We start from the raw sequence: 18,091 nt of genomic DNA, 5'->3' as shown, positions 1-18,091 counted from the left end.
TGCCAGTCAGCACACCTGCCCTACCTTCCTGCTAGTTAGAGAATGCATCTAGCTACTGTTGCTTTCTGTAGGGTATATTATTCTAATGTTTTGTACAAGGTATTTATACCCAAGAGTGGTTTAATGAAGGAGAGGGCAACTGTATTCACTACGATTCAGAATCCCTCTCAGTGGTCACTATAAAAGGACTTGGGCTTGGCAAGCCACTTGCAAAGTGTTGATAAGACTGATTAGAGAAGTAACATCCACTTGAATTTATTCACAGTTTGATGTTTTTAACTGCTTTGCTTTTCCACTAAAACAATTTATAACGAGATTCTTATTGTGTGATATTTATTTAACTGATTGTGTGTTTGTGTGTGTGTTGAAGAGTTTTATCTGAAAGGGAAACGAAGGGTGCTGAGTTTGCATCCTGGAATGGGCATGCGCTGCACAGAAATGCCCCCGTTGAATAGTTTATTTATTGGGTGAAAATGTGCAGAGGAACCTTCGTCATGGGTGATCCAGGTTTGTCAGTGAGATTACCGTGTACTCAGACTGAACAGAGATGATTTCTTCTGGTTACCTGTATGTTTGCCAGAGGTGGGAGAGACTGGAGAGAGATTTCTCGAGAAGCTATTTTGTTTGCTTGGAAGAATGACATGCCAGAAGGGTTAATGAGTCAAATTATGGTTTCCTTTTTTCTTATTGGCTTTCATGTATACATTAAATAGACCAATGGCATTTGATGACCACTTTTCTTATAAATTACCAGATTTTGTGTGTCTATTGCTCAGAGGGTGGAGGGGTAGGCAAGGGGATAGGGAAGAGGTTGTCTGTTTTTGCTTTTATTTATGGACTATACATATCTGCTATTGGTAATTTGAACAGGTAAGGATTTTCCTTTATATTGAAGGCCTGGACCCACTGATGGGAGGAAAAAAGTCTCATTTGAAGCAAATCTCATCCATGGTAGTATTTTTCCCATGCGAAAGCAATGTTACCTATAGTATGTGTATAACATAGAAGACAAATGAGTAATTCATGGACAGCTTACGTGGTATGTTTATTAATTACTTTGGCCATTACATTCATTGATATAGAGGATAAAACTTTTGCATCTGATATTTTGATTACTAGAATTCTTAGCTGACTAGTTTTTATTTTGTTTATTCTTATTCTGGGACTTGCGTGACACAGAGGAAAAGTCATATGTTCTTGAGACTTTTCTAAGACATAAAACTTTCTTAGGATCACTCAAATCATTTTAACCTACACAACTAATTGCCCTCAGAGTGGTCTTTCCTGTTCCCCATCCTTCCTAGATCAGAACACCCAACTTTGATATTGCTGAAAACTTGAAGGGTGGTATTTATATCCTCTCCCTTCCCATCCCCAAAAGGTTCTGGTTCTTAACTGACTGATCACTTGCCCGTCTAGGATGGGGCGAGAAGGAGGGCACTGAGAGGAGCGGCCAGTGGGGGTGGGGATGGCCCCAGGGTGCATGAAGTAGCTGGAGGAACCAGGAGCAGTGCCAGTGTGGGGCCCGGTTCTGTTGCAGGTGCTGCTGGGTTTGCACCACTGTCTCAGAACTGCTTCAGGAACCTTCATTTTCAAACAGCGGTTTCGGCCGGGCGCGGTGGCTCACGCCTGTAATCCTAGCACTCTGGGAGGCCGAGGTGGGCGGATCGTTTGAGCTTAGGAGTTCGAGACCAGCCTGAGCAAGAGCGAGACCCCATCTCTACTAAAAATAGAAAGAAATTATATGGACAGCTAAAAATATATATAGAAAAAATTAGCCAGGCATGGTGGCACATGCCTGTAGTCCCAGCTACTCGGGAGGCTGAGACAGGAGGATCCCTTGAGCTCAGGAGTTTGAGGTTGCTGTGAGCTAGGCTGACGCCACGGCACTCACTCTAGCCTGGGCAACAGAGAGAGACTCTGTCTCAAAAAAAAAAAAAAAAAAAAAAAAAACAAACAGCAGTTTCTAATTATTTTACGTGTCTTTGCTACATATTTGCCTGCCTGACTATAACCGGGAGATTCTGTATCATTTACTTTCTCAGGATCAAGAAATTGGAGCATGGCTATGAGCAATGGAAACAGTGACTTTGTGGTTCTGAGCAATGGCAGCTTTGCAGCCAGTGCCACCAACCCAAGTGTCCTCGGCCCCTGTGATGGAGACCTTGCAGCCCCGCAGCTCACACCCAAAGAAGCAACGAGAACAAAAGGGAGTCCCAATGGATGCCTGCAACTTAATGGCACCGTTAAATCATCCTTTCTGCCTTTAGACGACCAAAGAACGCCTCCGATGTTACCCCAGTGCTGCCACCCCTGCCCATACCATCCCCCTCTGACCAGCCACAGTGGCCACCGAGAGTGCCACCCCGAGGCTGGGCCTGCAGCACCCGCTGCTCTGGCCCCGTGTTGCATGCAGCCACACTCGGAGTATTCTGCATCTCTCTGTCCACACCATTCACCCGTGTGCCAGACCGCGTGCTGTCTCCAGCCCTCTCCGTCCTTCTGCCTGCGCCACCCGTGGCCTGACCATTTTCAGCACCAGCCTGCGCCACAGCACATAGCCAACATGAGGTGAGTGGGCTGGCGGGTTCGCTGGCCTTTGGCCTTCGGCTAACGGAGGGTGGCTGTGACTGCTCGTGTTTGGTTCTCCAAAAGGAGAAAGGGAAAATACGTCAGGGAAAGAGACCTTATGAACATGCGTATTTTGGGGATTGTGTGAAGCCAACTACAATGCTAATGAAATACTATAGTATTTCTGTTCGATCCGTTGGTTTCTTAGTCAGAGCCTCCCTGTTTAGGTAGAAGAGACTACCTAAGTAGGAGTCCTTTATGTGCCGTTACTCACAGTGATCACCTTTATGAAAAAGAAGAACAAACCACTCACTTCCTTGTGCTTCCGTATAGCTGTGCTCACAATTTCTGTTCGTGCGGTTTGGGTGACCATGCTGAGAGCAGGTGACAGCAAAAATGCCTTTTATGGCAGATGAAACCTATAAATCTGTAGCACAGGACTTTTAAAAATATTGTTTGTAAAGCATTTTTAGATCTGGTAGATTGAAAAGTACTAGAAAAATCTACATAATTGCCAGTCCTCATCCCCACCATAGCCTGTAATTTCTCTGTGGGATTCAGCTATTTTTCCCATGGGTAAGTTAAGTCTCATTCAATGCAGGTGAGCAATGGTAATAATATATTTTATAAAATACTAAGTGCTTTGTAGAGACCAAGTATTATTTTGCATTTTTAGGTAATAAAAATTTTTAAGTTAGCCAGAAAGAGAGCATTCTCTTTTTAGAATTAGGGTACAATTTACGCACAGAGAAATGCACAGATCTTAGCTGGTCAGTTTGATCAGTGTTGACAAATGTATACGTCAGTGTAATCTGTACCTTGGTCTGATGCAGAAATTCTGTATCACCCCAGAAAGTTTCCTCATGCCCCTTCTCAGTTATTTCCACTCTCTTTACCAGAAGCAATCATTATTTTGAATTCTATCACCAAAGATTTGTTTTGCCTGCTCCTAAAACTTCATATAAACGGAATCATGCAGTATGTACTCTTTTGTGTTTGGCAACCCAGCATAGCGTTTTTGAGATTTATCTAATTGCTGCATGTATTAGTTTATCTTTGTATTGGTGAATGGTAATCCACTGCATGCATGTAACAAATTCACTGTGCATTAAAGAGTCAGACGCAAATAGGGATTAAGTGATAAAAACTTTTCACTTTTACCAGGTTTTGAACATCAGAGATTATCTGGTTTCACTCTTTTTAAGAGAGGAGGAGATAAGTGGGAGAAAAAGGGAGAGAGGGTGGGGAGGGGAGAGCGAGGAGAGCCCTTGCAGTGTGTTTATACGGTTTTGGATATATTTTCCATATTGCATTCAAGTGTCTTTTAATTGAGAAATTCACCACATTCACCAGAGCCCTTTGTTAGAAGATTTATTCTGACAGCATTGTGCTACATGGCCAGTTATAGACTCTTTCCATTTTGAATCAAACTGTGTAAACAGTTGATTTTAAAATTATGTAATCATACATATTGGTGTTTTTGAGTCATAAATCATACGGTTGTAGAGTGTGAGATGAGATAGATCGTTCTACATTTTGATTGATCCCTCCTTTAAAAAATGTCGTCACAGGTTAAAGCTACAGGCAAATAACCAGTCCTTTCAATGTGGCAGAATGTGCCAAGATTTTCAGGATTTTGATTTAGCATTTCTCAATGACCTAATTCAAAAGAAATGAGAGCCTTATGTGCACTTTCAGTAGAACGGCCTCAAAAACAGACTGAGGGGTGGTTGGATGAGCTTGTCACTGCCCTTGGTTGTGGGGTCATTGCTGGCACCGAGGCTGCGGTAGTCGCGGTGAACTCACTTCAGGTGTGAACTCACTTCAGGTGTGAACTCACTTCAGGTCATGCCTGATCACTGGGTTCCTGCCCCTGTGGGATCTGCCTTGGATGCTGGAGAGAAGGAATGGTAAGAAGCTGACTACCTTCCGGAACAGGAGTATGTTATTGAAAAGGGAATTGAGACCCAACAAAGAAGTTACCTGGGAGTGAAGCTGTGTCTGAATTGCCGAATGCTCACATTTTAAATGTCAGGAGAGAAAGAAAAACACTTCCATTATTCAGTGTGAAAAAAAACAAAAAACAAAAAAAAAACCCTGATTCTAAAAATGCCATATTTGTCTATCAAGAAAAATTGTAGAATAGTATGAAAGACTATCAAAGTAGAATAGTGTGAAGGAAATTTTTCATGTTTAGAATTTTATCTCAAGAATTTGAGCCTTTTGTTTAACTATTTGTAACAGACATAGAATATTTTAAAGATACCTTCAAGGAATAGTACGCATCTAGTTGTGTCTTTATTGTGCTTCAATAATTACATTACTTCCCTATTTTCTACATTTATTTATATGATCTACAATATTTACCGAATAGTTATATGTGCCAGGCACAAGGATGTGATACTAAACAAGTTGAGACTTCAGTTTTGCCTTTGTAGAGCCATAAGCTAGTGGGATGGGACACAGCAAAGCAAACAGGCTGGTGCAGTATTGTGACGAGGACGACAAAGAAAGAACACAAAGGGCTGAGGATGAGAAGTCACAAATGCAGAGAGAATAGAGCGGCTGCTCTGCAGATAGTGGGGACAGTTTGTGCGGAGACTGATCAGGTGGTGTGAGCTCAGTTCCAGCGTAGTTCGGTGTGGCTGAGGCCTGATGGAAGAGAGGAATACCAAGAGGAGAGGTGTACACTGGGGCCAAACCCGGGGGACGTTTTAACCACATTCAGGAAATCGCTAGACATTATCAGAGGCCAAAGAGGAGCCACTATCGATTCCCATTTCTCTCCTTCTCCTCTTTAGTACGGTAGGTTCTCTTTCATCCCCTCTTGATTCGTTATGTTCTAATAAATCTTTCTAAAAGATTCACTGTATCAGTCATCTGTGTGTGTTTTTTTCTTTGTAATATTCTCTTTTAATCTTTTGATTGATAGAATTAAGATCATTGCAAGGATCATATTTAATATGTCCTGTTTTAATCACTTACCTGCCACATATTAAGTATACTAGCTTAAATAGATTTCACTTTAAAGCTTCAGGCTTTTTTATTTGTAGATTCCTATCCTCATGCCTGTTGCTCAGCCATTAATGAATCTGGCTAATTGGAAACTCTAAGGAATTAAAAAGGGCAGAAAGTAGTGTCTTCTTTCCATGAGGCCAGGCCTATACCAACAAGTCCTAAACCTAGGACAGGAAGTATAATAAATAATAATAAGACATTTCTTTTGCAGTAGAAACAATAAAGAACTCTAAGAATTGAGAGGTGGGAAGGATCCCTGTGTGTTATTGACGTTAGAGACAGTCTGGCTGGGAAGGATAGAATATGAGTGGCCCTTAAGGCTGACTAGGAATTAAGAAAGAGACTGCAGGAGGCAGAATGTGGAAGGTGGGGGAAAGTTGTAAGGGGAAGGCTTGCAAACATAAAGGCATGCTTAAGGGTAACGAGAACAGGATTGCTAGAGTGCAGGGTGACTGGGGGGGGCATGAGAGATAGCTTTTCCTCATTCTGCATCCTGAACACAGTGCAGTTGTTTAAAACCCTGCATGGTGATGATTGACTCTTTTTCCTCCAGAGAGCTGGAAAACGCCTCTCAGGAGCCAGCCACGTTCCACGTGTGCTGGTAGAAACAAGTTTTGGATTGTTCATTTGGGATCTTCTTATTGCCATATTAAAGTGAAATGGTAATGGTGGTACTGCACAATTAATAAGGAGTTCTGCACCCAAAAATAGCATACAAGAGTTCTAATCTAAACTGTACTTACCTTTTAATTTGGTGTTGCAAAGAAATGTTCTTGATGGTAACAGAGGACTTCATAATTGATACTTGGCAATGCCACAGACTCATTATCATGATCAGGAACTTGTGACATTTTTGGGTGCCTGCCAAATACATTTTTATTTCCCTATAGGTGATTTCATAGACAGATGGTCACTTCGAATGTTTCCTGCGGCACACTAGAGGAATTAGAGTTAAGAATGCTTGTCAGAGAGGGGACTGTAGAACCCTAGCGCTAGCGTAGCTCCTTAAACGTTAAGTAAACATTGTCCTTGCTGTACCATACGTTAGGACTGTATAACTTTTGTAACCTATATTCTTTTTCTCCTTTAGTTCTTTATTCATTTTCTAATTTCTGACTCACTTTTCTCAGAGGTTTTATTTTTATTTCCCTTTAGCATATTAGTTATTTACTGTGAAGGGACCTCTTTTTATTAAAGCGTAAGACGTGAGAATTCTTGTGTTACATTAAAAGAGATAGAATCTACCACTTGAACTCTTGTTCTTTTGTTTATGTTGTATCATAATATCTAGGGGTAAAATTGCAGTTCTGAGTATCATGTCCCAAAGTGTCTCACTTCATAGCACCTGGCCTACAGTGATACACCCTTTCCCCTTTTCTTAGCCCTGGTGATTGTTATTTTATTTAGCCAGGAAATTTGAAGCAAAAATAGCACTGTGAACATCTCATCGACATTGTGGCAGAAACCTGGGTGTTGACACAGATCTCGGAGAATCAAATCACCCAGAGTCAATTTAAATGTTTCTCTAAGATGTTGGAGCAATGAATGGAGAAATTCAAGGTTAGTAATTCGCTTATTTAGCAAGCACTTAATAAGCATTTACTAAGTGTTAGGAGCTAGGGACAGAGGTGAGAACTGCAAGCCTGCTTCCCAGCTTCAGAGACGGGGAGGTGATGTGGACAAGGCAACACGCTTGGATTCCAGCGTGGGCTGACCACAGGTCGACCGTCGTCTTTGGTCAGTAAGTACTCGCTGAATAGCTGTGGTAATCTCTGGAGCACAGAAGTCAAATACCAGGGCTTCTGCAGAGGCATCAGCCAGTTTTATATACTAACATAAAAGAGAACCAGACTATACAGTTTTACAAATTCATATGCCCTTCTTTTCATCCCTTACCATCGAAAGATTGCTAATAGGAAAATAATCATTTGCCTTTATTTCTTGATATAAATTATTACTGTTCCAGGACTGCTGGACAGGTGTCTTTTGCAAGAAGAAATAAACTGCATTCTTTAGAACTTTGCTGTTCTGTAGGCACCAATAAAATCCAAAATTCAGTGTTTTGGTCACACGGGCCACATTTCAGGTACTCAATAGCAACATGCAGCTAGTGGCTACCACATTGGCCAGCACAGACGTGTAGGCCATTTCCATCATTGCAGAAAGTTTTACTGGACAGAGTTACTTTCTTGGCTCTGTTAAAGCAACTGAGATCCTTTTTCAATGTCCGTGGCACCAAATGGAACCCCCATGATATAGAGTAACAGCAATATCTGATGGTGAATACCCTTTTTGTCAACATAATTCTAGTTAAATGGGGTTTGATTGCTTGTATTTTGTTTACTACATAACAAAGAAATGCCAAAAGATAAATCTCTTTTCTTCAAAAAGTTGAAAGACTGAAAGCCTTAGAGTAGGAAAAAAAAAAAATGTGTAGCAGGTAGGTAGTATCCTTCAAAATCTTCTAGAGGCCACAGTTACATTCCGCAAAATCTACTGCACCTCATTATTTGGATCAATCCAAAGGCAAAAAGTATCATCTTATTGGTTTATAGTTGCCTGGGCTTTTTGTATCTAAAATACAAATGTGAAAACATAGTTTTTCTCAAGTGTGGGTAAGTGCAGCTCGCTGGCCTCTAGAAGCAGTCACTAGTGCTACATTGTAACTCTCACTCGTCTTTCCTCCATCCCCTCTCTCTTTTCCTCACTGCACAGCATGAGGTAGTAAATACATACGCTTTGGAAGCCATAGACTGCATTTGAATCCTGACTCTGCCATTTGCTAGCTTTGTGGTTAAGGGTAAATATTTAATCTCTCTGAGCCTTAGTTTCCATCTCTGTAAAAATGGGAGTAACAGTAGCTATTCTGCACTTAGCGCAGTGCCCGACACCAAGCATTAGTCTCTCTGCTCTTCTCCATTCTTGTTCCTTTCATTTTCTTCTAAGTTTTTTTGTTGTCCTTCTTTGATGCCTGTGCTTAACCCTGTTGGTGTTGCTTCAGAAATAAAGCTATTACTGAGTCCTGGTTTAAATAAATACGTAATGTATTCCTTTTCATTCTTATTTATAAATTACACGCTTCACACCATCAACCTACAGAAGGAACAAGTGGAGAGATGGTCACTAACTTGCCTTGTAGGGAAGGAAAAGGGACTGTTGGGAATAAATGGGCCCCTCCAGCCCCAAAGACTCAGAACCTTAATACTTTATAATAGTTATATAATCTGATTACTGTACTTGATTTTAGAAGAAATCTGGTAAGATTTAATTTTGATTTCACTGAAACTAAGGTTTATTTTTACATTCCTTAAAGTAGTCAAATTAACTTTTTAAAAAGCGATAATGTTTATAAAATTTAAAATGTTCCAAGCTTGCTTGCCAAAGTAAGTCAGTTTGGCAGTCAGATTGAGGGAAGGCCTATTTTATTAGTAGGACTTCTTTAGAGAGTTCTCCTTTATATTATAAACGAACAGATTTTAGAGTGTGCTATGCCTCATGGAATGCATTGCGCGGTCTTTAATACATTTCAGAATGTGAGTCTTGGTCATCTTGTACCTTAATAATAAATGTCAGGAAACAATACCCTCTTTATTTCATAAAACTAGTTAATATAACATTTTGGAATGAAGCAAATATATTCTTTAATCTCCCTCTTTCCATATTCCTGCTAGTTGTTTAGCAGATACTGGAGAATGAAGAAAAAGAAGAGTTCAAGTTTTCTCTTTTTCTTTGGGTTAAAAAAAAGTTTTAAAAGGTTGTAAAGTATTTGGCAAAGAGTGAGACTTTAAAAAAAAAAAGAAACTGTTATGGATCAGTTACATCTCTAATTCCAGGAAAAAGGCAATTGTTACCTACTGCATCTTCTTGCCAAACTTAAGTGGATTGTTAGGTGTAATTTAGAAGAATTTATAGAACTTAGCATTTAAAGGATAATTTTGATTGCTATAATATTTTGTGTTCTTTTTTTAGCAAAATTGACTCTACAAAACTACATTTTTTTTTTTTTTAACACAAACCAGATAGTCAACTGATTGCTTGGTATTTTGGAGTTTGAAATATAGCCTAGTGCCTGGGGCCTATTCAGAGCTCAATAAATATTTTTTGAATAAATGAATGATTACAAAAAATATTTCTCAAGACTTTTTTGTGAAATAGTCACAAAACTTAAATAAAAACCTCATGAAGTTAGCTTGGTCACTGCCATCAAACAGCTTATGGCCCAGTAGGAGAGGGATGATTTTGGCAAAAGTAACTCACTTTCTGAGTACCAAAATCAGGGTGTAGGGGTTAGCTGAGTCTCTCTGAAATTAATTATTCAATGAACTGAATGGATAATTGAGTGTTAATTGAATGTCAATCAAGTCCTTCTTACGCAGAGCTTGATTTTATGATGTGATAACTTGGTCACGAAAATCAGGCACCACTGGTCTAACATAGATACTTCCCAGACAGTGGGAGAAGGTTTAGAAGGCTTTGTTTCCTTAAAAGTACTGTTTTATTATTGTTGTTTGAGTCTATCTTTGGGGATTCCTCCTCCTCCTGGGATTCAAATCTCCTTCCTCCAAATACATTGGTTTCTGATTTTTAAAAAATTGACAGCCTCGTTGGTGTAGAGAAAGAGAATCAAACATAGATGTGCAGTCAGTCTACTCCTGGACAGCTCTTGAGCTGCTTTTATGTTTGACTTCTGGAGCCCCTTTGAAGAGAAAGACAGGGGGGGTGAGGTGAGTGCCCTGAGGAGGGCCAGCCTGCGAACAAGCTTTGTGTTTGCTCAGCTCCACACCCCTCCCAGCCCCCCACCCCCGAAATATTTGCAAATCTAGCGTAAGTGACTTACAAGCAATCAGTAGGTTATAAAACTGGCGGACGAACCCTGAATTCCTGAATAAGAATTTGGACTTTTCTTTGTTCTTACGTATTTCTTTTTTGAATTTAGAAAGCAGAATAAAATGAGAGCGTCTAAGACCAAATCTGATACCTGATTCTATGTGAATTTGCTGAGTTGGTTGGCTTAGTTAAATCAGTTTCTTCTTCCCATTTGAATGGTACAAGGCTCTGATAGTTAGCAAATACTCTAAGACTCAAGCGTGCTGCTTCCGACAGGAATGTAAGCAATTTATTGTTTCTAAGCCCTGTTTTGCTGTGTCTGGTAAGAAAGAAGGATGGACAGTTAGCGTATTCATTCCTGCGGCCCCCGTGTGTACGCCCCGGTCACTTGTGCCTGCCCACCTCCCCCTTCCTAAAACACTGCTTTCATTATGTCACTCTCTGCTCAGAAGTCTGCCACGGTTTCCTCAAATTCCTTGACCTGGCATTGAAAGTTTCCCCTAAGGGATGGAGTGTGCTTTGTGGGGGAGGGCAGGGTGGTTCAGGGAGGAGTCTTCCAGCCCTGGACGGGAGTGAGGCGACAGATCTCAGTGTGTGTTACTGTAACGGATTTTTCCCCTGCACTTTAGAAGTTTAAACAGAATCTGATTAATGATGCTGTGTCTTTGTTTCCACTTACATATAACGGGGAGCTAGAGTGGGGTGGTAATTTTTTGGTCCCAGCCAATGCTAAATATTCTGGGTCTTTATTTTTTAAATATTAGTCTGGAACTTTTTTTTTTTTTGCTACCATCGGTGCCCTACCATATAGGCCACCAGAAACTAAAACTACTTCATTATAAAGCAATCCCTAGTAAGTATTTAACTGTGTTATTTGATTGTTAAAATGTTTCCCTTTAATGCATAAACTCTACACTGAGCTCCAAATTGCTTGGATTTTTTTTCCCCCCACTTCTTTACCCCTGACCTCCTCCTCCCAAAGCTTACAATTCTCAGTGAGCAACATCAATGTCTGGTGAGTGTTTTGGCTTGAGGACTGTGGACTTCATTCCAGTATTCCATGCTCTTAAGTTAGTTAAGTTTAATAAGGTTTTTCTGGCTTTCTTATGGGCTTTTCTTGGATCTCTTATTAGTGATTATTATTCACATCTTATTAAGAAAACGATATATTATACTCTCATTAAGCATGTTTTGTACAGGGCTCACAGCAACAATCTGCCACGGAAAGGCTTGAGCTTAAGGGTAAGTACTTTATAATTTAGTGTAACTTTAAAATGTAACACAGGGGGCTGTTTGCTTTGTAACCTCCAACTAAACCATGCAAGTTTAACTTCATGGGCTGAGGAAGAATATTTCCTTTTAACCAAAGCTACTTTCCAACCATTTAAAAATATTTTTAATTAACCGGTTGTCCGTTTCAGAATTCTCATTGCTTTACACTATTTTCTTTACTGTTGGGGGAAAAAAAAAAAAAAACATTCTTAGATTCCCCTTTTGAGGTGTGCATTGTACAGGACCAAAGCCATGTGGTATTTTGACCTTTAGTACTGCCCTCCTGTCTCCCCCTGGTAAGTGGCAGAGACAAAATGTGTTTGAAAATGAATTTCCCATGCCCTGCTTCCCTCGCCTTTCAACAAACAGCAGAATGGCCGCCCTTTAACCAGTGATCTGCTCGGCCTTGGAACTCGTCTTAAGGAGAAATAATTAATTAACAAGAGGAAATGACACCCTGAGACCTCTCCTCTCTTCCCCCTCAGTTTTGTATAGCACAATTCCTTTCTTGTTCACTGGATTAAGGAATAGCATCATTCTTGCTTGCTACTTGGGACCCCACTGTACTAAGAGAAAAGTTCCTTTTTAACCTAAATTGGAACTGAAGCTGTTACATGGAAGTCCGATTTGTTCCAGTTTTTGAATTTTGAATTTGTGTGCTTGGATGGGACAGGCAGAGACCAAGTACATTATGCACAAAACATATATTTTTTGGGGGGGAGGGGGCATCACATAGAAATGCCTTCATGGATCACCGGGCTCGGTTACTAATTGAGACAACTACTGAGCAGATCCAGTGAGTGTTAGGTTTTTCTCAGTAGCATTTCCATCAGAGAGATGTGCTTAAGTGTCAGGGTTTTGTTTTTTTTTTTTTTTGCCAGAAAATTTTGATGGAGTCGGTGTGGGGATTTAAAATTTATACACACTGCACATTTCTATCATTGTACCCTGCAGTCTTTTGTCACTTCTGCTCAGCAGTCTTCTTAATATCTCCAGGGGAAAATTTGCAAATTATTTAACAGCTAAATTGGAGGTAAGTTTTTTTTTTTTAGCTAATAGCCATTGAATGCTTATGTGGGCTTTAAAACAGAAGTAAAAGACAGAGAAGGAAATTCAGCAGTGGGATTGCCCATAATCCATGGCCACTTCATCAGCCACTTTCGTCATTGTGAAACACATGCTTTACTTTCTCCCTTAGACGGACGTATTCCTGTCACTTTTAAGAGAATATACATTTTTATGTTTCAAGTGTAGATATTCATTATTGAAGGTTGGAACAGTTGTAATCAGGGGTCTAGATATATCTTAAGAGAGGTAAATTCAGCATGGGTTTAAATAGATTTTTGTATTGCATAGTTTAGAAATTAAATGATTCATTTTTCCTTAGTTAAAATAACTAACCTGATACACTCTGTTTAAAAATCATGATTTAAAAGGAAAGCAGTTCTTCATCGCTGTGAATTAAGTCTACAAAATTTAAGTTATATTAGAGAATGTACTTAATCAGAATATCATACATGTTCCATTAAGGTTTCAAAATGGAAAGAGATGAACATTTTTAAGTGGCATATCTCTTCTTCTTTCACTTACAGATATATAGGCTTTTTATGGCAATATCATCAGCTATCAATGGCTTCCGTGTTAATGATATACTTGGTCAGTGTATATGCACTCGGAAGGCAGGGAAAATACTCTGCTATAAATTTTCATGTTCCTGGTGTGGAGTTGGGAGCAAGGACAGAGGCGGGGGAGGGAGAGGGTTGTCATACCCACCACCTCATGGTAGAGTTTTTTTATTGTTGTTGATTTTATTTATTTATTTTTTTGAGACCAAGTTGCCACCTTGCTGTTTATACATATTATACATACATATTTCCCCCTTGATTTGAAGATGGCAAAGTTAAGCTGCATTTTTATTTCAGAATCTAAAAAGCGGAGCATTTTGTGATATCATCACATTGTTGCACGTATCTTGCCTCATTTGCCTTCCCACTTGCGTCTCTGTCAGCCTTTCATCTTCCTATTTTGGCACGTAAGAGGAGAAATTGTATCTTTTATTTTTTACTGCTCAGCAAGTGCTTACCGAATAGGAATTTTTAGGGTGGAGGAGAAATGACAAAAGGAATGATTTAATAATGCTGAGAGAATAAAGGGCTATCCTCAGGCAACAATTCTTAGGGAAAGTAGTAACGCATCTTTTCCATCTCTCTGTCAAAGATGATATAATAGAAGTGAGCCAAGGTTTTAGAAAGATTTAAGTTTTCCATATGGAAGAGGCAGATTTAAGGCCAGGAAGAAGGAATAGAAAGGGTGATTTGAACATTTATGACAAAAGAGAGCCCTTCATTCTACATATGTAGACCTTTTCCCTCCGCAATACCTCAGCTGTGACATACCTCAGGTTCTGGGAAAACTTAGTACGCTCAGTGGACTTGGAATGGCATGTGAGTTTACTTTGCAAGAAATCTCTGTGCACAAGGCTTTCCTTACCATATGGGATTCTTGCTGTAATGCTGCCCTTGGGGTTCATGCAGTTGACCCATTATGAATTTGTTCTGAATGAGCTGAAAGGCTTTTGCAGGTCCCTGTAGGATCTTTGTTCTAGATTATAATTTAGCATGTATACCACAGAGAATTAAAGTTCTTACATTTGGTCTGGGGCCCATTTAATAATCTCCTCCAGTCTCTCCCTGGCTGGAGTGGTTTTCAACTTACAGATGCAAGAATAACACTGTAAACCCATTAGTTCTCCAAAGGGATTTAGGATTTCCTAAATGTATTCTGACCTGGGACTCGTCTATTTTGAAGCCAAAATAAAATAATGTGATTCCGTGAAAAGAATTGTTAGGTACCTCAGTCCTACACTAGGACAAATGAAACAGACCGGTACTGTGGTATGTCTAAAACTTTAATAAAGTAAAACCCCGTGGTAACTCAGCGGGCTCCTGACTTCCACCCAGCTCCCGTTCTCAAACAGCGACAGACTAAAGTTCTTTTTTTCTGACAAGCCAGGAAATGAGGAGCCTTTCAGGAAATGAGGAGACGGAAAATAGGTCCCCATATTTCCAGTATTCTCCTAGCCGTTTCCCAAAATCTGGCTAACCAAATGGGTACCAAGTACCGGAGAGACTTCTGTTACCACCGCTGTAGTCAGTCTCAGAGGCTGCGTTCACCCCACCGATAAGTAACCACAAGTGAGCAACTGTTGCTAGATGGCAGGAAACTGTAGCTGGTACCAAGACAGATTGGGACAGTTTCTCCAGACCCTGGAAATTCAGTCCCCGAGCTGCACAAGTGGGCCTCGATTAGCTTGTTACTCTCACAATAGTAGGTGCCGTGTATTTTGTGAAAATGAATTTTTGGATTCTACTTTCTCCCTCAAAACAGGGCTTTTCCAAAGGCGATAATTGAAGCATCACAAAGTAACAGGACTGGCCTAGATTATTCAGCAAGTGGAATTGGCAAAAACTAACATTTGGATCAAAGATGACTCTTTAACTGTGAAAGTAGTCATGGAAATTACAAAGGAAAGTTACAACTATTGAAAATTTTAAAATACATGTCCAAAAATTCATGTTAAAAACATACCATAAACTAGGAAAAACATTTGCCACAACTGTGATGTTTCATAGCTTTAATACAGGACTCTTGTAAATAAATAGGAAAAATATAAGAGACACAGAGTAATGTACTATGATAACAATTGTGTGATATATAAATAATGGCAAATTAATGGAACATACAGCTGTTAACCATATTTTCAGGATATTTTAATTACATGTAAAAAGCTCATAATCCATAGTAATACTTTATGCATCTAGTATGATCCAGATTGCATACATATTTAATGTGTATATTTAGGCACAAAGGAAAAATACTAAAGAGAAATAGATCAAAGAGTTAGGAGGTTTTTATCTGTGCAGTTAGAGTGTGGGTATTTTTTTTCCTTTGTAATTTTCTGCATTTTTCAGACTTTAAGAAAATGAATGTGTTAGTTTTATAATCAGAAAACAAAACCAATGTTAAAACAGAAATTGTATCTCCTCAAGAAAGCTTTGTTCCTCCTTTGAAAATTAAAGTTCATAGTTTAGAATGGACAAAACATTAAATGAAAAAGCCCATCAAAGGTAAATTTTTAGAATAAAAAGATGGATATGGGAGACTCAAGCAAAAAGTGCTTTTGGAAATTTTTTTTTTTTAAATTTCAGCTCATTATGGGGGTACAAAAGTTCAGGTTATATATATTGCCCATGCCCCTCCATCCCCCCGAGTCTGAGCTTCAAGCGTGTCCATTCCCTAGACAGTGCACACCACACTCATCATGTAGGTGTGCACCCATCCCCTCCCCCACCCCATCCCCCCAGTCAGAACTTCAAGCGTGTCCATTCCCCAGACAGTGCACATCACACTCATCAAGTAGGTATGCACCCATCCCTTCTCCCCAGCCCCCACCTCTGTCCGACACCCAATTGGTGTTATGAGCACTATTTCATGCTTGCTCTTTTGGTAAAACTCACTGGATTGGTGAACTAGCTGGTTTCGGAGCACTTCTCACAACGAGCACCTTCGCCACCCTGGCGTTATTTCCTGTAGCCTGTTTCCCTCCGTGGCACACACCAGCACAGGTGTGTCACTGACGTCACCCGCTGATCAGTCGCCACGTCCGTCTGAAGTCAACAGATGGGGAACTCTGCCCTGTCCTCCTTCCAGGCCTTTTCGAGCCCTTTCTTCATTAAACCATTTATCTAGCAACTTAAAAGTTCCGTCTCTCCAGCCGTTACCATAAAGAGCCAACATTATTTTTCAAAGCATTTTAAAACACTAGTTCTTACCTACCTTATGGGGGGATCATTTTTACTGCCTATTCACACGAAGGATATTTCAACGCAGAATCTTGATTAGAGAAACCTGGTTCACCAGGTTTTGCCACGCCGGAGTGTTGAAAATACTTCCCAGGAGGCTAGACTATGTGGTGATTTGAATTATCTAAAATTCCACTGGAAAATATAATAGAATTTCACAGCTGGAAAGGACCTTGGCAATAATTTAATCTAACTCTATTTTACAGATGAGGAAATTGAAGTCAGAGAGGTTAAAACCTGAGATTAACACCCGGTTTGAAACAGGTCTTCTGATTTCTCATCGTGGTCTTTTAAATACAGTATCCTCCGAATAAGTTCTTAAACATTGTCACACAGTATTTGGGGAGCATTGGCATATATGATAGGTTTTGGAGTTGCAAATGGAATCTATACCATTGTGAATCTAATACAATGAATTTAAAGTTTCAGCTTGGTTGCTTAGTGCCAAAGTGTAATAAGGATGTCACTACAGCTTGAGAACATGTGTGCCTGGCTCAGGGGGGGCTTTTCCTCATTTTTCTTCAGATAATTCTCATTTTTCCTCAGTTTCATTCTTCTAAGTTTAGTTGATGGTTTTTCTTTTGTTAATCTCAGACTTCGGGTGAGAAGGAAACCCTTTATTTTTATTATTTTTTAATTTCAAAATATTAAGGGGTACAAATGATTTTGGTTGCATGAATTGCTTTTGTAATGTTACAAGTGCATCCATCACCCAAACAGTGTTCATTGTAGCTGTTAGGTGGGTTTACGCCCATCCCCCCTCCTCACTCTCCTGGGCTTGGCTTCCACTGAAGTTTCCTTTCCTCTGTGCACATGTGTGCTCACTGGTTAGTTCCAATTTAATAGTGAGCACATGTGGTGGTGGTTATGTTATTCTTTAGATACTTCACTTAGGGTAATGGTCTCTAGTTCAATTTTTGCAAAAGGCATTAATTCATCCTTTTTATGGCTGAGTAGTACTCCATGGTATACATATACCACATTTTGTTAATCCACTCCTGAATTGATGGACACTTGGGTTGTTTCCACGTCTTTGCAATTGTGAATTGTACTGCAATAAACATTTGAGTGCAAGTGTCTTTTTGATAAAATGACTTCTTTTCCTTTGGGTAAATATCCAGTAGTGGGATCGCTTGATCATATGGTAGGTCTGCTTTAATTCTCTGAGGAATCTTCCTACTGTTTTCCATACAGGTTGTACTAATTTGCAGTCCCACCAACAGCGTATGAGCATTCCTTTCTCTCTGCATCCAGGCCAGCATCCATTGTTTTGGGACTTTTTAATAAAAGCCGTTCTAACAGGGGTAAGGTGATACCTCACTGTGGTTTTATAATAATTTGCATTTCCCTGATGATTAGTAATGTTAAGCTATTTTTTATATGTTTATTGGCCATATGTCTATCTTCTTTTGAAAAGCTTCTGTTCATGTCTTTTGTCCAGTTTTTAATGGGGTTGTTTTTTCTTGCTGATATGCTTGAGTTTTTTGTAGATTCTGGTTATTAGCCCTTTACTGGATGCATAGCTTGCAAATATTTTCTCC

At 39.7% G+C, this 18,091-nt stretch overlaps 1 protein-coding gene across 2 annotated transcripts in view; it reads left to right on the top strand.

Moving 5' to 3' along the window:
• Nucleotides 1–18,091, top strand: part of DISP1 (dispatched RND transporter family member 1) — a 125,552-nt gene that overhangs the window by 74,442 nt on the left and 33,019 nt on the right. For both annotated transcript variants that reach the window (XM_069484590.1, XM_069484591.1), the window contains one exon: nt 2,046–2,571. In XM_069484590.1, coding sequence (XP_069340691.1) covers nt 2,063–2,571 — 509 coding nt within the window. In that variant the 5' untranslated portion in view covers nt 2,046–2,062. The remainder of the gene's footprint in view (nt 1–2,045; nt 2,572–18,091) is intronic.

This window comes from Eulemur rufifrons, chromosome 11 (genome assembly GCF_041146395.1).
Source record: "Eulemur rufifrons isolate Redbay chromosome 11, OSU_ERuf_1, whole genome shotgun sequence".
NCBI classification, from domain to species: domain Eukaryota; kingdom Metazoa; phylum Chordata; class Mammalia; order Primates; family Lemuridae; genus Eulemur; species Eulemur rufifrons.
Note: the sequence above shows the minus strand (reverse complement) of the source record. Positions and strands in the feature narration are given on the sequence as shown.